Source organism: Sipha flava, unplaced genomic scaffold (assembly GCF_003268045.1).
Source record: "Sipha flava isolate LNK unplaced genomic scaffold, YSA_version1 275_pilon_pilon, whole genome shotgun sequence".
NCBI lineage: Eukaryota > Metazoa > Arthropoda > Insecta > Hemiptera > Aphididae > Sipha > Sipha flava.
Window position 1 is genome coordinate 823,205 of NW_020272940.1, and position 25,820 is coordinate 849,024.

Genomic DNA, 25,820 nt, shown 5'->3' on the forward strand with positions numbered 1-25,820 from the left:
ATTTCTCTGAAAAAAAAAAAATAACACAGTATTGGTGCCGCAATAATCATTGTTTTATGGTCGTATTTTATCAATATATATATATATAATAGTTTAACTATGGGTCTTTTTAAATACACCAAATTCATCGTTTTAAAACACGGTTATTATACTGGTAACTAAATAAAGAAAAAAAATAATAGTTTTAAGTAGGTACATTCGTATTGTTAATTTGTGTAATTAAATTCAGTCGATTCTCTATTTGACTCCCATATTTTTTTTTTTTTTTGGTACATTTTTATTCAATTATAATAATATAAACAATATTTAAAATAATTACAGTTAGAACCATCACAGCCGCAATAGTAAAATATTAAAATTATCCACCCACGGTAAGCTTTGTTTTATTCATAAACATGTTTGATTATTTTTGGAATTTGTTCAAGCAAATAAAGGTTTCACCGAAAAATCAAAATTCAACGGATGTGAATACTATATCTCAAATGATCGGAATCGCCGTTATTTGCGGTGTTTCTAAGGATCTATAGTATGAGATAATGGTAAACAAATTTGGCTACCTTATATTTTCAACATCGGTAAAATGAATATACTTTAAGAAAAATATACATTCATTTGTTGTCGAAGGAATATTTACAAACATTGAATAATGTACTCCTAGAACACAAAAGTCAAAGCGAGATCCATAACTGTAAATGTTTTACATTCGAGTTACTATTATTATTGCTTTTTCTCTATACAAATAATCCAACACCAGAGAAATGTAACAACGCGTGTTTTCCACGAATGAGTACGAATCATTTTTTTTTTTTGGTTTTATATATATACATTTTTTCATTTATTTTTTCACTCAGGTATACTGTAATATAACTTAAATAAATAAACAACTGTGTTAAGACTAGTTGGATAACATTTATATTTTTCAATTGTCAGATAAATTTATTTATCTACATATATGCTGCATTATTAATGTGTAATCTTGCAATAAAAAAATTGCTTATTATTTTCAATGATTTATCATAAAAGTTATTTTTAATTAATCTTCATCAGTCAAGATGAACTCATGGTAATTTTATAAGATCATATTTGCAATGAGCATTTTTTAAAACTAATTTGAAACCATTAATCTGTAATATTATTTTAATATACTTTTATTGATTAAGATTCGTGTTTTAATCTATTATGAAGAATGATTTTAAATGCAATTTGATAAATTACTGTGTATAATTAAATTTACTATTTTTTTTTATTGATAGAATTTTTATGAACTTTTGTTTTTTTTATTGGTTAATTATTTAACAAAAAAACTTAATAATAAACTTGTTATTACAAGTATATAGGTTATATTCAAAATATACTTGTGATTGTCTTTTTATATAAAAAATATACAAATAAAAAAATAAATAATGCTTAAATTTAAAATTAATAGATTTAGATGTAGATAAGATTAATTTGAAAAATGCAATATTCAGTACCTTGAAGAAGTGATAAAAAATAATATTAAAAAATTGATTTGGTTAAATAATTCATCAGTTTGATTTCCAAGAGAGTATAATATGAATATCTTAGTAATATAAGTCATCATTCTAGTAATAATCAATAGTAAAAGGAGACTTCAGATTCATTTGCATAAGACGAAAATATATTTTGTATTTAATTATCGAATAAGCTAGTATGTTAATCACCTTGAAATATTGTAAGTTGAATTTGTAATTAAATTATTATTAGTAACTTATATTGATTGAATTCACATTCGTTTTTGAAAATGTATCCTGATAAAATTATTATAATATAATGAGTCAAAATTAAAGGAAGATATTTTAAAATTAGTTAATTAAATTAAATGTATTTAGTAATTACAAATTTTATATACTGCAATTAAATAGGTTTTTATTTTGGTGTAATGTGATAAAAATCGAAATTTTTGACTATGTTACTATGATACGTATACACAAGATCATGCAATATTTGTAAGTGTACCCAAGTTTTTCACATCAAATATAGTATTACATAAGTAACATAAGTAATAATATATTGAAATACATTAATCATATAGGTTTACATTAAAAATTGGCTTCAATACCTGAATATTCTTCCCTTAGAAAATTTGTATAGGTTATTGCTATTTCAAAGTTTTATATCATTAGTAATATTTATTTTCGTTGAAATACTATGATATTAGTTGGTATAAACATATTGTTTAATATATCATGTATTAGTTATTTAATTATTTAATGAAATAATAGATTTGGAGATGGGACGATCAAACTTTAAATAATATTAACTTTATAATTTTTACTCATTTGTAATATTTAATTGATATATTTTATAATTTATACCACAAATATAACGTTAGAAGTTTTAATAATTATTATGTTCTTTTGAAAACGAATTATAAATTTAACGTTTGTTTTTTATAATTAAGAAATAATAATATGAAACATTGTTTTCTTTGATGTATGATTTATTTTAAAATAAATAATTAGTTTCAGTGAATTAAACATAAGATTTACCAAATTTCGATCGTAACTTTTAAATAATTTTGGTGAATGTATTTAAAAATTTCAATTGGATCTAACAACTATATAATAATAATTGAAAAATCACTTTCATGGTAAAATTGTTGATCCCTGAAATCAGATATAATATAATATCTATGTTACATATTATATGCAAAATTACCATCTGAATATTATTTTCGTTGAGAATCTTGTTAGTAAACTGTTTTAAATAGATTTTCACAAGCGTAATCCAGATTTTAAATTTTAAAAAGGAAAAGAATTTGCGTAATATGTTAGTAACTTTATACGATGTTGATTACCATCTACGTTTTACACGTATAACTACAAATCCGTGTGTGTGTGTGTGTGTTTGCGCGTACGTGTGTAAGGATTGGTTGATCAATTTGCCTGCGGCGGTGAGTTGTTGAAATGTCAAGTGTAGCGAATATGTTAAAAATTTAGTTTTTAATATTTTTTTTGGAACTCCGATGGTTAAATTTCAGAAAAGTTTACTAATTTGCACTTATTTTTATATTCGAAATTCGTTGGGTATATAAGTATGTCTCTAACCCAGGGGGTGAAATGATAAATTAACTGAACGCTTACGATGAGAGTTTTTCGCTCCTGCAGGTAAGCGCACGATGATAAATAATAATAATAACAACATCAATAATATTATAGTTACTATGATGATGACGTTTAAGATGATGATAATAACAATAGTTACATAAAATGCCGATGACGATTATTGCTATAAGTAAATGATGACGAATAACAAGTAGTAGCATTTTTTTATAATAGTTATAGTAATTTTATATGTCAAAGAAGACAAATCTAAAAAGAAAACATAGGAAGATCAATAGAACGAAAAAATGATTTTGATCGCGCTGCGATGTCGGGAAGATGCGATTCGGCGACGGATGTTGATGCGAATAAGGACAATGATGATAATGATGATGATGGTCACTACTTGAACAGCACACGCCGGAAGCTGCGCCGGAAGTCCTTGTTGAATATCGTGTAGATGACCGGGTTGATGGCCGAGTTCATATAGCCCAACCAGAAGGCTATGGTGAACGCCTGCGGTGGTATGTAGCACACGGAGCACAGTGGCGTGAGTATGTACATGAAGAAGAACGGCAGCCAGCATGCAATGAACGAGCCCATGATCAGGCCCAGGATGAGCGTGGCCCGTTTTTCCTTTTTGCGCGCGATTCGCCGCTTCTCCCGTTCGGGGTCCCGCGGCTTGGGACGCGGCTGGCACGCCGCGGCCGCAATGCCAGCCCCGCTCACGCCCGACGGTGATGTGACCGCTGGGTGTGCGTCACCAAAGTCACCACCGCCGCGGCTCATCATGGACACCTTGCCCGTATCCAGTATGTCGCGCTTGGCTTTGGCCGACGCGGCCGCCTTGGCCGACTTCCGGTTGCCGAATATCGGTTTGCACAACCGCGCCTTGACCGGCTTCACCACGCCGCACTTCTGCACGTTGCCCGAGTCCGATGACGAGGGCTCTAGCTCGCTGACCATGTCCGCGTCTACGGCCACGCTAGATGCCCGACACCGGCCGCCCGGTCCCAGGTCCCCGTTGACCGTCAGCCGGCGGCTGCCCTGCGTGGTGAACACTTTGAGCGTGTCCTTGTCACCGTCCTTACTCACATCGCTGGTGCTCGCGTCGCTCGCGTAGTCGCACGCGATCACCGGCAACGTGGTGCTCACCGGCGTGGCCGGTGGCGAACGGGACCCGCCGCATGGTGCATGGCCACCGGCGGTCGTCAACGGCGGTGGCCGTGTGATGAAGCTGGTCGTCTGCGACACGGCGGACGACGGGCTGCGCAGGCCTTTGGATGCCTTGACCGCCACACCTTTCTGGTTCTTGGGTTTGGACGGTGGTTTCCGGATGCCCCGCCGCGCCCGCGCCTTGGCCGCGAAGTATATCCGGATGTACACGAACACCATGATGCACGACGGTATGTAGAACGATCCGAGCGCCGAGTATATCCGGTAGCCCAAGTCCTTGCTCAGCTGAAACATACAAACAACAAACGGTCGTTTCGATTATTCCGCGTACAACAGGATGGCGAGCGCAGTGTTCATCGCGCTGCGAACCAGCGATCCACGTTTCCACCCCTTAACCCCATCATCGATCGTGTTTTTGCCCCCCCCCCTCCCCAGGTTGTATCGTTATTTGTCGACGATCACACCCTTCCCCACTCACACACGGATATCTTTCCGCCCCCTCGGATGTACAACGCAAGAAAATATTCTTCAATTCGGTCACAACTTTCAAAATAGAAACGTTTCATCGCTGGACCGATCCATGGATGTGCACTAGTGATGTGAAAAATCCGGATTTTCAAAACTCGAAATCCAAAAATCTGAAATCCAGATTTTTCGGGTTTTCGGATAATACGGATTTTTTCCCCATCTACCCAGGAATAAACTACGATACGCCACCGCGTAGCGATGCGCGAGCGTAACGGGCTGGTCTGGTAACGACGCATCGTAAACACCCATTTCATACCGGATAAGTCGTACACGCTTGCAAGACGGAAAATCTATTCGCTCTCCACACCGATCTCGTCTTGTCGTAGACGGTTTTCGGTCCGTGTGATCGTGTCTGCGGGTGAAGACCGATGGGTGGGAAGACTTATTACGATACGGTGTTAGAACGAAACGCAGAAGAAATGTCATTAGGGTTCTAATCACATCAAACGTTTTGGATCCAGAGTGCAGCGAGGAATGTATTGATTTTACGGTGACGTTTTCTTTTCTTTTTCTTTTCACGATCAATCTCATTGTCCTCTCAATGTTTGATAATATATAATATACTTACGGAAAATAATTACGTTTAATCGACCCCACGGCGCACCTAATGCCGGAAATTGATATTTTTACGTGGATATTTGAAGAATTGGGACACAATTGTAAACATTTGTGCGGGTCATATTATCGCATCGAAATAGTTTCACGTAAACAGTATTTCATTACATCGGAAATTGGACCCGGAAGAGGTATTTTTAACGCTTTATTTTTCCTGATATTAATGGTAAGACTTGGAAATTGTCTTACATTTTATTTACCAAGTGTGTATTTAATTATTTCGATAAAATCATAATATTTCTGTGTTTCGTAACATTAACCCATCTATATATATTAAGCATCTATAATAAATAAGAAGTATTAACTTTATTCTTAAAACAACATAATATATTTTCCTCGAATACACAGTTAAACGTAGAACATATTATTATCACATGTCCTATATAATTGTATATAATTTGGCTTATCATATCATATCATATCATGTTGTGCAGCGAACGGATTCATGTTCAGAGAATATTTCCTTCAACACAGCACGTAAGTGTTCACGTTTTTAAAACCCTACTGAAATACGGTTAAATTTATTGCCAATGAATTTTATATACATAGAATAACATCACATGATGTTTTATTAGCGTTCGATTAATGACGGTGAAGGGAATATACGAGCAGATATTTAGGAGATTATTTTCACTGGTAAATAGAAGAAATCTTTACACTGATTTGCATAGAGTTTGCACACGAATAATTTTTTTTCGCCAAGCTATTGTTTCCGTATTATTCGTTGAACCCAATATGCAGCTGATTTATATTTTATAAAATGATAGAAATATTTTTTCATATATTTTTTAACAACTTTCGGTGTATTGTGTTCGTCTTACTCAAAAATATACTTACTTATTCCATCACTTTTTATAACTATAGATGTTTCCAAATTAGAAAGAAATTATTATAGATTTATTTTAATTTTATTGATTAAAAAAATAAAAGTTAAGTTATCAGTGTATTAAATTTATGTTTTCCTGTTTGGACTGGTGGGATGGGCTTATGAAGTTATACTTTATATATGTATTTATCCCCCAACAAAAAATATACCATGTTTCCTAGATTGAACTGAAACCATGAATTCAGATGTCTCGCAGTTTTTATTGCACCATAAATATTACAATAACACATGGCGTAGTAAATATAAAAAAACCAAAACAAATTATGCAGCTTTTGGATTTATGTCTTTATCAAAATAATCGTAATAAATATGTATCTGAAAATGTTGAGTCTATTATTTGTTGTATACCTTTTCGAAAATTATTATGTGCCATATAAAAATAGAGTTAGTCTTATACTTAAAATACAGAGTATAGGGCAATGTATTGTATACACTTAGATTCCCTCATAAAAAAGAAAAAAAGTGGCCACTGATAATAAAATAATAAATTGCGCGTCTGGTTCATTTCGCTCGTAAAAAGTAAGTATTTTGTTATTTTAGTACTACGAGCTTCTTAAGTGCGTAATCACCCACGAATATTTAGAACTCAAACCGAGATGAAAACTTCCCGAAAAGTCTTTCAGTTTTTGTATTCGTTAAGAATACGATGCAGTGTTTCTTTTCCTTTTTTTCTTTCTTAAATTGTACACTTCTCCGCTCGATCCGCTTTTGTTAGGCGAGTCTCGGTTTTGTTAAAACTCGATAAACTTATTAATTATCGTCAAATAAACGAGTGGTGTTTTTGTAAAAATAATAATCAACAAAGAAATTATTAACAAGTTTAAAGTGAAGGGAATAATAGATTTTGAGAATTGAGAAGTAATGTTACGGGGATGGGAGATTTTAAACAGACCACGTTCGGAGAAAAATGCTTCCTGTAATGTAATTGAATTTGTCTTTATTCTATAGGAACCTCGTGTATTTGAGTGAAATTGAATTTGGGTAAAATCGAATCATGCTAATACTAATAAATAGAGTACTTTGATTATATTTCAACATTGGTTTTGGTTCTGCTAGTAACAAGCGATAATTTATTATTCATATATATTACAAATATAGGTTTAAAGATATTGCATTATTGTTTAATATTTACTTGTAAATATCATTAATTTTATAATTATATACATGAAAACTGTTTGAAATCATAAACGTTTGAAAAATAAATAAAAAAAATAATATATATATAAATAATAATAAAAATTATGAATGGATTTAATTATTCTTATAACACCATTAATATACATTTATAACATTGAATATAATACATGATTAATGGAAAATAAGCCACTTTATTTAGCAGTTAGAACATTATATTATAAAGGGCTATTATTGCATTCAAGGTTTTAAAGAATAATGGTGAAGAAAGCGTATGTATTATTTTTGTGTTGAATAATTATTATTTTTTTTTTCTAAAAACCCATGAAAATAATTGATATGCCAAAAATGCTTTTTTCGAATTTATCTATTTTTCCATTAGTCATGGAAGTATTTATTATGTATTTATTTATTATTTTTCTTCATAAGAATTATAGTAGATGAAATAATTTATAAACTATAGTATAGTTACTATACCAATCAACTGAAATTTTTTTTTATTGAGTACATTAGATTTAGGGTTTAGTTCTTAAATTCAGTATTCAAAAGTCCCACTTATAATATTTTGTATAAACTATGAAAAAATAAAAAGAGTTTATACTTAAAATAAAAACCCTCAACAACTATTTAATTTTGAAATTTTTAATTTTCTGCATTATATGTAAGATTTTAACAATATTCATGAGAACAATACAAAGAAAATAATTTATATAAAATATAAAAATATTTTAGTTAACTTTCATATATATTAATGAAAAAAATACTTTGAGTAATATTAATTAATTTTGAAACAATTTTTGTACTTAAAAAATATTCATCACTAAAAAAGACTTGATGATTTAACTAATTACTAGCCTATGATGGAAAATATTTATAAATGTTGAAAATGATCAGTATCAGTTAATATTTTAAAATGTATAATGTTTAATGTATAGTTAAATACATTGATGGAAATTAAATCCTTGAGTACTCAAAGTTGGAATGAAGCTGATAAATTGTACAATTATATACTTATACTTTTTTTTGAAACAATACTCTTATTACATTTTGAAATTTAAGTAGCAGTTTATTTAAATCAACTAATATTTAAATCAATAATTTAATTAATAATATTAATCAATAATAATTTAAATCAATCAATTTGCTGATATTTTTACTTATATGAAGACATTTTATAATTATTTTTTTTAAACATCTCCAAAATAAGAATCATAAGTTTAGTTAAAAACTGTTTTTGGTTGATTATTTAGGGTGTAACTTGTGGTTAAGTATGTGCATAGTTTAAACTATGTGGTTTTTCCCAACTAGTTCAAAATATAGACATGCATATATGTTTACATAAAAGTTATATCGACGTTTATGGTTTACCGTTTCAAGTATTTAAATATGGATTAGGTTAAGCGTTTTAGTCTAGTATTATGGTTTTTGTGCATATAAAACAATTTGCTTGGTGGAATTTACTTATCTTCATAGGCGTGAATAGGTTGAGTCTTGGTAAGACTAAGCCCCCAATGTGAATACAGTCCCCTGGATTTATTATCGTTTTATATCATAATATGTTATTGTATTATATGATTGTGATTTTTATTTATTTAATTAAACTTTAATCTTGCAATATTACAGTTGTTAGTGATTATAACTAATAATAATAATAATTTAATAATTACTTTGTATAATTTAAAGGTATGGAGACAAAGCTTCAACTTATAATTTTGGTTAAAAATGGTATTCCCGAAGCCTCCTCTCCAATTGAAATTCCCTATTTACGCTTATGCTTATATCCTTGCTTGCAGTTTGATAAAAAAACTAAACATGTGAGTGATTCAAATTCAAACATTTATTGTAAGATAACTTTTCATGAAAATATGATTAAACATTGTTAATGATATATTGTTATTGAATCTAATTATGGATTAGACGTGAATTGGCGTAGATAGGTTTTAGTTTTAAAACTATAGAAAAGATGAGACACTTTGTCCGTTGTTCGATGACCATTAAACGGTTTGACACATTTCAGTGGAGGCGTGTTCTGAAACGTATGATGCAAAATACTTATTTCTTCAATACACTATAGAATCGTAAAAGTATGTACTACTAGTAGATAAAAATGAACGAAAATCATATACATAATTAAGCTAATCTTATTTAATATATAAAAACAATCATCAACAAAGATTTGAAATATTTTATAATGTATAATAATGACAATGACTGATATATGTATATATAAGGTATGATGAAATTTTGAGAAATTAACATATTTTTATATTCGTACTGAAAATTGAAATGCACGGGGTTTTAAAGATGCTATAGCACGAGAATGTTTTTTTTATCGATATATTACTTCTAGAATAAAATTTTGTTGGATAATGTTACAAATTTAATTGTACAGATAAAAATATTAAAATTCGTTATAATTTTTATTGAAAATTATTTAAACTTATATTATAATAATATTTATTTTATATACATTGTTAAAATACAATTTTAGAATTAAAATAAGTAACTAAAGATTTTCTTATTTAAACCACAAAAAACTGTTTTTGTGGAGGTGACAGCCACCGAAATGTTTAAAATAATATATTTTAATAATAGATAATAACTCAAATGACTTAAATGTCTTATCATACCTATCTCAATCAATGTGTACTGTAATGTACATTTGTTCTTAACTGTAGGTATATATATATATATGTATACAATTAATGTATATACAATTATAACTAAATATAATGCTTATAAAGTAAAGGAATGGAATTCAATTAATTTTCTTTATATAAATTTATTTTTATACGAAAATTATGAAAAAAGCGTTATAAAGATAAAATAAAATTATCATGTATATATAATATATATTTACATGATAGTTTAATTTAATCTTTTATATTATATACATATTTTTTTTTAATTATACTGCTATTTTGGTTCGAAAATAATTTTATTCTAAATTAATATTTGAGAGTTTAGCAGTAAATTATTATTTTTTTTATTATTAATTATATATTATATATAAAAAATCGACATCTAGTAAAAGATTGTAAATACTTGTGTTTTATTTTTTATTATTAGTTGCCAATAATTTTACGAGTATAATTGAATTATACAACGCTGATAAAGGTCACTTATTATATTTGCATGATTAATTTGGATTAATATATTTTTAAATGCAATATTTTATGAATATTTTTGGTATATTTTAGTGACAAAATAAAATATTTAATTATAAGGGTATTTTATAATTATAACTTTTATACAAACATGGTGATTAAAAATATGCTACTAAAGATAAATGAACACATTAAAATAAATTTATCATATCATATACATTTTCATTAGTTGTATTCAATAAAAATCACAACAATTATGACATGTTTACAACCATGGTTTTGTATTATGTAGTATAAAAAGTAAATAGCTTACAAATCCTAAACTAACATAGGTTATGACTTTTGATTACTCATCGGTATGAAGTAATAGTTATTTATTGGCTTATTTTTTAATTTTATTTATATTTTTCTTGATATATTGATTATGTTTAATATTGTGTATAAAATAAATCTAAAAATGTAATGAAGTAACAATACATTTTGAATTTTCTTATGCTTTCAGTAGAAAATGTATACGTTTAACTGTTTTGAAATAGGCAATTTATAAAATATTTTATAAAATATTAAGTATACACAACGAAATTATTAAAGGTTTTTAATGCCTAATAGATCTATAAAACATAAATTCTTGGTTTATTATCAAGCATTATATTATTTACTTAATTTTTATTTATTTACTTATTTACAGAATATACTTCGTGAGGCATTATAACATAACAATATGTGTGATTAAATATTGGGGTATAAATATATAATAGTACATAACGAAAACAAAAAAAATTATTGGAGTGGAATTAATATTGGAAAGATTGAAGCATGCGATGGATCAGGTTGTTATGGCTGTATGATGAACAGTGTGCAGGTATATAGAACTGTCCTTGGTTGCGAGTATTATGTAAAGGTACTCTAAAGGATATATTTGATCAAATTTCGGGTGCGTCTAGTAGTTCATTGAAAAAAGTCATTATAAAGTTTTAGTCCGCAAGGAAACGGCGGGAATGGAGTGTTGGAAGGCTTAGAACTTTACGTGAATAGGTATAGTCATGGCATGGATCGGGCAATTTAAGAATAAAAGCAGCATATGCCAGGAATTTATTCTGCACGCGCTCAATCGCTCAATTCTTATTTGGTATTTGGCTACTTATGGGTGCCAGATAACAGTACCATACTCGAGCAGAGTACGAGCTAAAGAGATGTTAAGATAATGATTTGACATTTGCTGAGACTCAGGGATAAGCCAAGACGAGCAACCCAATCCAAGAATTTGCTTAGCTCATCTTGCAACAAGGAACAGTCATCGGGGGCCTTTATTGTATGGACAATTTTTATGTCGTCGGCATATAATAAAGAGTTCGCTCGCGAAAAGTTATGTGAGATAGAATTGACAAACAAACTAAACAGCATAGGGCTTAAGTGCCCGCCTTGGGGTACACCTGATGTTACACTTGTGAGGTTAGGGTGAGCGTTTTGAATTTTTACAAACTGATTCCTATCGGAAAGGTAGAACCTAAACCAAGATAAAAGTGGATTACCTATTCCTAAAGATTCCAGCTCATTAACGAGTAGACCGTGGTCAACTGTATCAAATGCCTTGGAGAAATCCGTGAGAATGACATCAACTTGATGACCATGATCAAAACTATCGTTAATGAATGAGATGAAGAAGAATTCACTAGTAAAAGTAGACTTTCCTGATCTAAAATCATGTTTTTGAAGAATAAGGATATGGTTAAACGAACGCTTAGTGCAGTTATGGACAATCAACTCAAATATAATAGCGATGTGTGGTAAAATTGAGATCGGTCTGTAATTGACTACTGGGGAAGGGTTGCCTGATTTTAAGATAGGTGTAATAGAGGATATTTTCCATATTGAAGGAAAGATTCCTTTGTCTATGGAGTATCTAAACAGTAGGAAAAAATAGCGTGTTTCGACAGGTATAGAGTAAACGCGCTTATATGCCATCGGGGCCATTAGAGGTCGTTGTTTGAAGGGCGGTTAATTTTTTAAGAACATCATTGGGAAAGAAGTAGCAATTTGAAAGAAGGTCGTAGGAAAGTTTACAAGATTTAGAGGGATTGTTAGACAAAGTGTCTAGGTACTGAACGGAAATCGGGGTAGGAATTGCTTATTATAAATCGCGTACATATTTCCAGAAATTGTTAGGCGAGGCCGAGAGTGAGCGTTCGGTACGATCAAGATAAGCAGAACAGTCTAGCTTTGAGAGTTGTTTGCATTTTGCTCTGAGTTCAGAGAAGATATTGTAGTCTATAGCAAAATTAGACCTTTTAAAAGAAATATGAGGTTTCTTTTTATTGAAGATAAGATTTTCTAGATCTTTGGATACCCACTGAGGCAACTTATTGCTCTTACAAGTTTTAAGTGGGACGAACCTACTGATACAGTGGAATAAGGCATCATTAAAAACCATAGCAGCATTATCAGCGTTATAGATATAAAAGGTTACTAACCAGTTATATTTGTTAAGAAATTAACTAAAATAAAATTAAATTAAATAATAAAATAATTAAATTAAATTAATTGAATTTTTATTCCAGATTATCATATTTACAGTGTACAGTGTATACTTAATTATAGACTAAGATATCAATAAGAAGATAAATTTATATACCAGAGTGGTCTAAGGTCTGATTGGGCGTTGAACAATTTTTCAAGTCTATTTGTTGAAAATTATAATATTGATATTTATTATTATAATAGATCAATGGATTAAACGATGAGTGAGTTAACATTTCAGTAAGAGTATTATATTTAAAGTTTAAATTTCAATTATGTTTAAAACAATCAATCTTTTTTCATTTTGGAATATTTCAACAACTTTTTTTTTTATATGAAATATAAAATAACTATATATAAAGTGTACCATAAATATTTGTGAAATAAGTAAATAGTAATAGTAGCTAAATTCGGAAATAAAAAGATCCCAATTGATAATACTTTTCTTAAAATTAGATTTAATCTATGATTTAGAAGAGAAAAATGGAAAATATAAGAACAAAAAAGAAGGGGTAGGGGAATCAAATCGGCTTATTTGAGTAATAAGACTCAACACCATATTTTCAGTCAACGGCGAGAATCTTCAGGCACTATTACGATGTTTACATTTCTGATGAGTGGGTTTTTGTATTTACCTAAGCATGAAAAGAATCACTTGTAAAAAACTACTAATTCTTCTTCAAATTTTTTCATATGCATGTCATTGTGGAAGGTTTATTTGGATATATATGGTAAAGCGTTCATTATTTTACAAAGAGTGTGGTATTCTGATACACCTAAATTTTTTTAAATTCGATTTCTTAGATGCGTCCCATAATTGTAATTTATAGTTCCATATGGATTTTAATAGTGACTTATAGATAAGCAATTAAGTTTTAAAATAATTTAATTTTTTTTTTTTTTTTTTAATACATTTTAAGGATGTGACAGCATAATTTTGGATTAATTTTTTTATCTTAATGAGCCTTTTCCAGATCTTATCGAGAGTCAAACCTAAATATTTACAAACCTGGACACTTACGAGTAAATAAGTTAAAAGTTAAAAGTTAATTTAACTTATTAACCTTAACTTATTTTATAACTGGAAAATTAACTTAAGTTATTTTCTTACAGATTAACTTGAAATTAACGCATTATTTTTTCATTCATCCCAATTAAGTTAATTTGATTTTCAAGATTAGAAAAATATTTTTGTCGAATATTGCGAATATCGTTATCCTTTGTTCGATAACAAATTAATAGAATTTAGAAAAATATCAAAAATAAAATCTAAAGGATTTCGAAAAATTTTGAATTTTTATTTTTAGATAAGAACATTATATTGATCACGGTATTAACTAATAGGTCTAACTAACTAAATAGGTTGGGAAAAGTAGTCGACCGTCTATAGACTATTACCTAAGTAAAAATAACCATTCCGTCCATGAACTACATTGTCATGAAAAGTGGCCACATATCTATATTACATAAATAGGTCCATATTATCATTGGTTAAATAATAATATTATTAGAATTATTCCATAATCGATGATAATTTTAAATTTGTGTACAACTACAACCTAGAACTGCCTACATACAACACAGATCAGTGATAACTATACTTATAATTACGGCCCGGAATTATATGCACTAAATACGTACGAAATATGCATGCATTTATGCGATGGTAATCATTCAAATAAAATAAATAAATATGCACTCAAAATATGCAAAAATATGCGAAAATATACAAAAATGCATGTTTGTTAATTATTAAATTTATTTAATTTTAAAATGTATACAATTCATTAAATAATTGATATTCAACAAAAAATATACTTTTAAATATATCAACTGTATTTAATATATTTTATTAAATTTTGTGGAACTGTATGTTGTATTGAAAATAAATTATATTTTGAATATTCACTCATCTAAACAAAAAGTCACAAACAAAAATGAAACAAATCAAGTGGATTTTTATAAAAATTTTAAAGTTACCTGGAGAATTACTATCGTATTGGTACTTTGAGCAAATTTTATCTTATCTCATTATAACACAAAAATCAAATTATATAACTGCACGATTCATGGAATTTACGATAAACATGCGCTAAGTTATAAATAATATTATTAATAACTTTGTAATATTTTTTTCTATATATGCATTATATTTCAGAAAAATGCTAAAATATGCACAATAATTTGAAATGTTCTAAATATGCAAAAATATGCCAAATTTAATTTCGCATACCAACACATTAGATTAAGATTCAAATTTCTATCTTACCTAGCTACTTTTTAGTTAAATATATAAAAATATGCAAATACATACAATTCTGGGCACTAATTATAATATATATCGTTTTCTATGTGTATGTCTGTGTAATAGTGCATAATTTTAAGTGCTGACTGCAAAATTATAGAAGTCATACAATTTAACGTGGACAATAAATATCCTAGTAATTTCTATTTATCTCATAAATATTTTTAGTATGACGAAATAGATAGCGAATAAATTAATTTAGGTAATATATTCTTATTTTATTAATAGCTGATCAAAATGTTGAGATGACTCTGTTATTGAAATTTAATAGATATCTTGATTGACACTATACATTGAACTGTCTTATTTGTTTTTATTTTAATTAAGTCAATAAATATTATAAATTTATTTAAATGTTTTGTATCCATTATATCTTCTATATAATTTTTCAGCTGCAGTAATTCTTTTTAGTTTTCATACTATTATTGGTCATTAAAAATAATACTTTTTTAATTATATTTTTAAAATGTGATTTGTATGAAAAATGAATAAAATACCATATTCTTAACCGTAAATCTGATATTTGAGTACATTAAAACAATTCCAATGAAGAAATGAATATTTTTCTAGTCTGATTATGGTTAATTAAAAAATATTCTAAAATGAGATTCTTTTATGCATTTTCATTATCTTTTTAATTTAATAATTATAATTAAGATCTGCTGTAAATTTATATATATATATATATATATATATCGCTTATATCAACACTTAATGTAATTTTTTTTTTTTTTAATTAACTTAACTTATTAATTAAAGTTAAGTTAAATTAACAAAAATGTTTAACTTAATTTTTAATTGAATTGAAAGTGAACTCAATTAACTTAACTGAGTTAAAAAATATCATTTACTTGCCCAGGCTTGAATATTTAACAGCATCAAAATATGGTATAGGTATACTGCCCACCAACCACCAATACAAATGATCAAAATTCATGTTTAAGGTTGAAGGTGGTGTGTATTGACTTGTTGTGATTACAATTTAATTTATATTTAGAATACTATTGAAAAATAATATCTAGGTGTGATTGAAAATTGGTCTTATCAATTATAAGGTTTCCATGTATTAAGTTTATGACTTTATCATCTGCGTGATCAGCAATAATATTGTATTTTATTACGAGTTGATCTGAGGCATATATGTTAAATATTTTGAGAAACAGAATACTTCCATAAGGTACTCCTACATTGATTAAAACTATTTCAGAGATACGAGAGCTGAAACGAATATCAAAATATCAATATCTTCAATAGGATCTGATTAAAAAAAATAATGGAGTGAGGCAGACAATATTGAAGTTTGAAAAAATACCATCATGCCATACTCGATCGACTGTCTGCGAGATGTCGATGAAAACACAAGAGCAGTATTGTTAACGTTCTAGTAAAGTTGAACTAGCATCAAACAATCTGTGTGCTTAATGGAATTGCTCTATGTTTAATCCAAAAGCCGAATGGGATATTATATAATTAGGACGAAGAAATTATATTATTATTGAAAATTTGTGGAGGCATTTTTGTAGACTTCATATTTCACAGACTTTTGATGAATAAAAAAGGTAACAGCTTATTGATCTATTCGAGTACAGTAAATTCGGAAGTTTAACAAACATTAGTATTTGTAATTAATTAATCTATATGTACAAATCTCGTGTCACAGTTTTTGTGACCATACTCCTCCAAAACGGTGTAACTGATTTTAATGAAATTTTGTATATACATTTGATAGATCTGCGAATAGGTTTTTATCTATTTTTTATACTCTTAAGTGCTATTGTTTAATAAATCATAGTTTAATTTAACAATTTTCGACTCTGTCGATAACTGGACAATTGAAAATGAATTATTAAATGATACTATTAAAAAACTACTAAAAACTAATTAAAAACTATTAATTTTATTTTTGGTATTAAATGACGGCTATTGCATAAATATTAAACAACAAGATCTCGCAACAGGTGCCGAAACAAACAAGAATGTTAGTTCTAAGGATTAATATGCATATTGGTTGATGATTAGATGCGATCAGGACAACGTTATTATACGATGTCGTAAGCTTGATCAACAAATCATGGTCGACATGTTTGTAAAGATAAAGAGCGAACGATTACGATACTTAAGATTCAATCAAAAAAAGCTGCACGTGGAAGATTCTCAAAACAATTGTTAGATATCGGTGATGAGAAAGTTACTACAGATGAAACGGGATGTATTAAATTACCGACCTACTCCAATATTTAACAATTGTTTTGAGAATCTTCTGCACGCAGCTTTTTTTGATTGAATCGCAAGTATCGAAATCGTTCGCTCTCTATCTGTACATACATTTTGACCATGAATTATTGACAAAGCTCATGACATCGCAGAATAACTTTGTCCTGATAGCATCTAATCATCAACCGAAAGCATAATAATTTTTCGAACTAACATTCTTATTTGTTTTGGCACCTGTTGCGGGATCTTTTTGTTTAATATTTATGCAATACCCGTCATTAACTACTAAAAATAAAATTAATAGTTTTTAATAGTTTTTTAATAGTTTTATTTAATAATTCATTTTCAATTACGCAGTTATCGACCGGGTCAAAAATTATTAAATTAAACTATGATTTAAACAATAGCACTTTTCCAACATTTTTTTTCGTAAAAACCTACTCCAAGCAATTACAAACAAAAAAAATTTGAGCCAAATCGGCCAGCCGTTCTCAATTGATTAAATGTTATACATTTTTGGCTTTATTTTTTAATAATAAATTTTCTAATAACTAATTATTTATTAACTTTATCGGACTAAATTTATGCATAAAATCTTCTCCGTGATGTCCTCTTTAATTTAAAAAAAACTGCACGACGATCCAATTAATAGTTTCAGAGTTTATCCCGAACAAAAAAAAGCGATTTTATATTATGATGCATATTTTATTATTCAAAGTTTATTTAATACAAATATAACGCAATATTCATGGAAATATTATTGTCCTTTTAATTGACAAAACAAGTAGGATTAAAGAATTTTAGTTTTATCCGTACTCAATTGTTATTCTTATCTAATCATTCATTAATAAATAAATGTATTATATACTCACTGCGAAACAATAATATAGCCCATTTTGTTCTTTTACAAAAAAAAAAAAAAAAAACAGTACCAATTGTATAACATCTTATTATGTTTAACTGTTTCCTGCGGTGTACCTCAAGTGTTGAAAATAATTTTATTTTTACCTTTTGAATCTTGGCCAGATTCAAAATAAACATATTATATTTCTCATAATTTTACTAAATGACTTATTAGAAATTTGGATAATCATTTTTTTTTTTTTTGTAAAATTTATAGTTAGATTACTGTATCTATGAAGTATAATTTTAAATTTTTAAGTTTATTTGAAAGCTTATATCGAATAAAAATATTACCATTATAGAAAATTTTCTGAAATTGCATCCAAAATTTTGCTCTTTATTAATATTACTCATTAAATATTTAGGATCAACTTTCAGGTCATACAATTATTTTACACTACCGTCTTGATTAAAAATTATTTTACATCTTTTGCTACATCATAGTTCATGAATATTTTTGAACACCGCTTAAAATAATGAGGATCTGGTTTACAGTTAATTTTAACATTATTCAATGCTTCACCTCCATGCAATTGGAGCCTATAAAATAAACGAGAAAATTATTCTATAGTTTGTTGAGCGCTATTAAGAGTTTCGTTCATCCCATAAATATAATAAACAAGTGGTTTTGGGTCGGATTAACATGTGATTGGATTAATAATTGTACTATATTATACATCACACAATCAACCCCTAAAGGGACCATTCTTAAAGCGATATAAAAGCAAATAATTTAGTTACAATAGCAGATAATGGCATTTCATTAAATTAAAATTGACTGACCATTACACGAATTCAGTGGCGTGCGGTGGTAAAAAAATATGGACAAATGCTAAAATGAGCATACCTACCTACCTAAAATCCAATAAAAATATACTCATGTTAATATTTTACTATTTATTATATTTATTACTAAACATGTTTAATGTTAAAAATATATTATATAATATAATAAGTAAACAAATATTGTATATTTAAAAAAAATCAAAATTAAAATTATATATAAACGAAATCCATTCTTCTTTCTTGTTTTACAAACTCATTTATAACTTGATCATAATACTCTGTATTAGATTTTTTTTTTTTTTGCATAGCAGTTCTTTTTCAATTGATATTAATGATAGATAACTTAGTGTTTCCTGGCCTTGAGTTGATCTCTGATGGGATTTGATTCGATTTGATAAGAAATAAAAAGAATATATTTGTAATATATAATTCGTATAGGTACCTATGAATATTGTAATATAATTATAATGTATCTCTGGTGATGGGCTCGATACGACATGAGAGTGAAAATAAAATGCTGTTAATAACACAACAGTATACACAGATAAACAGATAACACAAAGAGTTTTGATTCTAATTTGGATTTTTCGATAAGAATTAATAAGAATGCAAGCATCCACCGATGGCCGGTTCCACCGACTACCATGGAATATGCCATAGTCAAAAACGCGCTGCTGATAATGTGACGGTAGCGGTGACTAATAAAATCTCGTCAGAAGCGTTTTACCGAGCGCTTTCGAAAACCATATAAAATCGTCGTTACCTATAACATGGTCGAGTTTGGAAAAACTGACCACTTACTTAGGTATATTAAGTTGCCTATACAATAAAACATTTTCTTGATTTTTTTTACAAATTATATTATTGTTTGTATTTATTTTGTTTGTAAATCCTTTTGATTAAATCATTGGCAATGACATTTTATGTTTTTAAAAATCACCAATAAGTACTCTTTTTTTCTCTTTCTTTTTACTTTTATCTGAGCATGCATCGCTTACCTCGCTTGCCCTGACTGTACGCCATTGCATGAATTAATTGCTAAATTATATATTTTAAATTCCAAAGTAGTTTTGAATAATATGCTACTGAAAGAGCAGCATTTACATATTTGTCCAAGTTACTTTAGTTACAATATAATACATTTCATTTGTCAATGTTGCTTAGACATAATTTTAATACAGGACAGTGTTTGTAAATATATTAATAAACATAGTAGAACACGTTTAATACGATTACCAATACGCTCATTTTTACGAGTCCTTTGATTATGACATCGTTGAACATGTTATTTAAAATTACCGAACGATTTCTGCACAATCATTTATTCACAAGATGCTCTCATTGACCAAATATGTCCCAGTGTACACAGAAAATACACAAATCATGAGTGGCTGGCAGAAAGAGCAAATTTAGTAGCAAAAAAATGTGGAGGTCAACGAATTGAATTTCAAGATACAAAATTTGTTACCAGAAAACTTGGTGTCATACAAATCTAGATACAGTTTGCGATGCTACTGAAGTTGTAAATTATCCAACAGAGTTTTTAAACTCATTGGATTTATTAGGCATGCCACCGCATAATTTACAATTGATCATTACAATTTACCATCGATAAAATACCTCCTTCAGAGTCATTTAAAGTTGTAATACATGCAGATAAAAAACCACCAGAAAAACATAGAGGCAGGTATAATGCACCAACGGCAAATGAAGTTGCTTTAGTGTTAGTAGATCAGCAGTTTGATCGAAGAGACATCATCCTCGAAAACCGAAGTAACTCACTTCACCGTATCAGTGAGATACATCGAGCATACGACGCACTGCAGTATCCTTTAATGTTTTGTTGGGGGGGATGATGGGTATGCAATCAATATACCACAACGCGATCCAAAAACCAAGTTACCGCTTAAAAAAACTGTCTCTGCATCAAGTTTTTACTCATATAGAATAATGGCCAGAGAAGGGGAAGACAACTATTTAGTTAATTATCGTTCTCTTTTCAGTCAATATTTGGTAGATGAATACGCCAAAATTGAAACTGAAAGACTAAATTACATTAAAAACAAACAAGCCAAATTGCGTGCAGATAGTTATATTCATTTAAAAGATACGATTGGACGACGAGACATAGAAGCTAATCAGTTAGGCCAAATGGTTATACTCCCGTCAACTTTTACTGGTGGGCCAAGGTACATGCACGAAAGAACACAAGATGCTATGACCTACGTTAGATAATACGGTCGTCCTGATCTTTTTATTACTTTTACATGTAATCCTCGCTGGGACGAGATAAAAGAGCTCTTACTTCCCGGTCAAAGATCATATGATCGACATGATATAATTGCAAGAGTGTTTCGGTTAAAAGTCAAAAAGACCATGAACTTATTGACAAAAGGTAAAATATTCGGAGAAGTGAGATGATATATGTATTCAGCAGAATACCAAACTGTAGAGAGGTTAATGGTAGTTGTAAGCTATAACTTATCGAATAGGTTATAATAATAATCATTATCTTAAAAACTAAATTAATATGTATAAAATATTATTTCAAAAATCTTAATTAATTTAAATTTCAATAGATTTAGCAAAATTTAATCTTGGCAGGTTACATACATTTATATACTTAAACCCGGAAACGACGGGTAATTCAGCTAGTTTTAATATATAAATATAAAATTTAAAAAAATGATTATAATAAAAATAGCTAAAACAGCAAAGATTTTCAAGAATTAAAGGTATTTCCAAGATAAGCAGAAATTGACGAAGACGTCACTAAGAGTGACACTAGTAGTATTGACGAAATAATAACTGATAAAATTTTATCAGTTTATGTAAGTTTTATAGAGAAAAAAATTAATGAGAAGGAAAATTATGATACAACACCGATTCTCCCGGTAACAAATGCACTTGATCATGTTAATGAGCTAAGAAGATTAATTGCACAGTTTCACAATACTAACGAAACGTTACACATTACACAATATCTTAATATAATTAAGAACTACCTCTATTCTAAAAATATAAAAAATGTAAAAAAAAAAAAACAGAAATCGATGAAGTAGTTAATATTCAATAATGTATTATATGAATTTTAAAATTCATAAAGCAATATAAAATTTTTAATCATCACAATTTAAATTTTTTTCGTTGCGTATACGATTTCTTGTTCAATACGCTATTTTTAAATGGTCCATAAGAAAATGCCTTAAACGGGTTCTACTGTATATTTATTCAAGTATATAAATCATCATAGTGCATTCAATTTTTTTCTCATTATTTTGTTTAACATATTTAAACATGTTCTAAGTTTATATGACACAGTTTGATAAGAAATAATTTTTTTAAAAAGCATGGATATACCGAAGAAAACTGCAAAAAAAATATGTTTCATTACAATATTGTCTATTACATAAGCGTTAAAAATGTACTGATTAATTAATATACTTAGTTAAGTAAAAAAATACAAAATACAAAAATCCGGATTTTTTGGATTCTTGGAGAATTCAATTTATACTCTTATATCACTAATGTATACTATATATTTTGTGATAGTGGCGTAGCCAAGGGCTGAACTATATCTCCCCCATCATGGGTCGTGCTTATGTGTATGTACTATATATTAGTATTCTAATATTTATTATTTAAGTATTTTAAAACTTTATACTAACTAAATGTTAACAAATAATTGGTGCTTGTTATTGGTACATAAGCGTGTTATTTCTTTCTTTTTAGTGATTATCATAAAATTTGTGGTGATTCTCGTTTAACATTGTGATTTTATAATCAACTTAGTTTTAATATCATGTTAAGTCATGGTGTTGTTACCATAGTTGATCATCGTTAATTTATTGTTATTATAAAAATGATATTTTAATTATTATTATTAAAACTATTTTATAATGCTATAAATACATTTATATATTTTGTAGTGTAGGAAGGAGTAGAATGAGAACTTTTAAATCCTCTCTTATCTAACCTGTCCAAAAATTGTCCCCTCCCATTTAAAAATCCTATATTTGCCACTCTTTTGTAGTACATGAAATGCCATTCTGTGCACGGGTTTTGTTTTGTATCAATTAGCTTGTGTAAACGTCAAACCTTGTTAATAACTCTTGAATTCTATTATTTACAACGTTCACAAAATTTACATTTAAAGGAATATTCGGTACATTATTATTTATGTAATTTTTTCAATGTTTTCCCAATTCCATTAATTTTTTAAGAATTGAACGAAAAATAATTGCTTTCCGCCACTTCATTGTCGATTATTTCCGTCGTTATAGATTCTACCACTATTATTATAAGATAAAGTAAATTACGACACTATGTACATTTTAATTTATTTTAAATCGTTTGAGAATTTTATTTGTGAGTCACTTCTTACAAACGAGATCCTAAATACTGGAAAAAGGATGAGCAAAAGCAAAATGAGATGCGAGGAAAATGTGTGAAAGAGAAATAGCGAAGTAGATATGCAATGGGAAAAAAGAGAAAGAAACACAGATGTGGTAAGAAGGTAAAGGAAGAGAGGGTATAGATTATGGGATTGCCAGTCAGGAAATTCAAATTTAAATATTTATGAGTCCACTACCGTCCATTGCATAGTTTTTCCCTTTTCTCTTAACCCTTAATGGTAATACTGATTGTGTCTAAGGATATTCTTGTGTTTCAGTTTAGGCGCCCAGTAGTTAATGAGAATGCTTTTATTGTAGACTAGCTTAATTACCCGGATTCGTATGGAACATTCTTGGCCGTGACATAGGTTTTAATGGATTATTACTTTACACTATTTAAAGCCAAGTTTGGTGTAACTGTTGGTGATTATAAAACATATAAAACGAAAGTTCAAATGAATCAGTATAGTAATTTTGGTGATGAGCTGAATTACTGTATTTTCTGATTCTAATATTTTTTAAAATCCCTTCTTATTGAATGTATTGAATATTGGAGAAACCACCATATCAAATTTCGAGTTCATATAGTTTTGAGATGTGGCGATGATCAATGAGTGAGTAATACCTGACGTTGTCCGTTGAGTTGTTCAACTCTTTTTGGGTGTTACCGTTGAACTTATGCCTTTTTAAGTATAAATGACCCGAAATAACGTATGAAATATTAATTTGTTATGTATTATAATAAGTAAATATTAAATTTAACCATATCTGTCACGCCTTGGTATACAGTTTACTATATTCAAGATTAAACCAATATTCTTACAACAATGTTCAATTTATTTTGGATTATTATTTTTTATTTATTTATTTTATTGAGAAAAGTCTGACAATTTGAGGTTTTAAATGTATGCTATTTATTAATGTGTATTTGGATTACATAATATATTTTGTTTTTCCTTTTGTGGTGCGTACACAAATAAATCAGAAGGTTTTCTGACGCGTGAGCAGGTCACACACAGTTATCCATGTGAGAAGCATACATTTTCAAAATTCAGTCCATACACTTGTTTTAATTGACCTTGCAAAAGCGAGTCGTACGAGAAACTGCAAAAGTTTGAATTCCAATGGCTTATCTGTTGGAGTCATTGGGATGCTTGGTAATAGTACATGTTCACCTTTAAATTTTCCGTTTAAAACTATGGCTTCGATCATGTCGTTATACAGTTTAATAATTTACATAATTCATAATCGGTGATTATTAAAATCAACATATTAAACAAATCAAATACTTCCTAGGTAACCAAAAACTGAAAAATGTGTGCATCCAGTCCAAAATTGTTTCGACCCTTAATTATGCGATTTTCGAAAAATCCTTTCTTATTACACAGTGAAAGACTGTTCCAAATTTCAGGTGCGAACGTTGAATAGTTTTTGAGATCCAGTGATCAGTGAGTCAGTAGATTTTATATTTCTACTATATATATAAATATATATAATATGAGTATTGGTGTACGCTGAGATTATTTTTATCGATAAACTTCTCATAACAATTATTCTTATCTACACGACGACGACGGTCAAAAAGGATAGATTGCAAGTAGCTGGAAACCTGCGAGCCACCGCACAGTATTCTAGAAAGTTGATTTAAGGGGACAAAATTAGATTTTTTTGAGTCATTTATTAAACTCAATATATTAATTAATTGAAAGATAGTTGGCTATTGTTTAGGTAATATGGGGTTTTAAACTCGTACGTCACGTCATGTAGTATACAGAAATACCTAATGGTCTATGATAAGGTTTTTAATGATAAAATAAATTGTTCGAGTATATACAGGGTCATTTTTTTTATCGTGAATCAGTTAATATCTCGGGAAGTATTAAGAATTTTAAAATATTTTTTTTTTTTAACTTTCTAGGTTTTACTATTTTACACTGTGTTACAATTTTAATAATTTTAACTTCCTCTCTTATTTGATAAAACACTATCAACTTTTAATTTTCAAATGACAATACATATTTTCTATAACGAAAATTTATAAAAATACTGAAAAAAATAATTTTAACGTTTACAGAATTTAATATCAGTAATCCGTTTGCAACTTATTACCGTTTAAATATTTGTTCATTCAATTTACTGCTCAATTCTATAAATAATTTAATGTTTTTTTTTATATATTTTTTCCGATTAAAA

At 28.7% G+C, this 25,820-nt stretch overlaps 1 protein-coding gene across 2 annotated transcripts in view; it reads right to left on the bottom strand.

Annotated features, from left to right (window-relative positions):
* Positions 1–2,508: 2,508 nt before the first annotated feature.
* LOC112685399 (alpha-2Da adrenergic receptor) overlaps positions 2,509–25,820 on the bottom strand; it is a 218,087-nt gene continuing 194,775 nt past the window's right edge. For both annotated transcript variants that reach the window (XM_025557265.1, XM_025557266.1), the window contains exon 3: positions 2,509–4,523. In XM_025557265.1, coding sequence (XP_025413050.1) covers positions 3,465–4,523 — 1,059 coding nt within the window. In that variant the 3' untranslated portion in view covers positions 2,509–3,464. The remainder of the gene's footprint in view (positions 4,524–25,820) is intronic.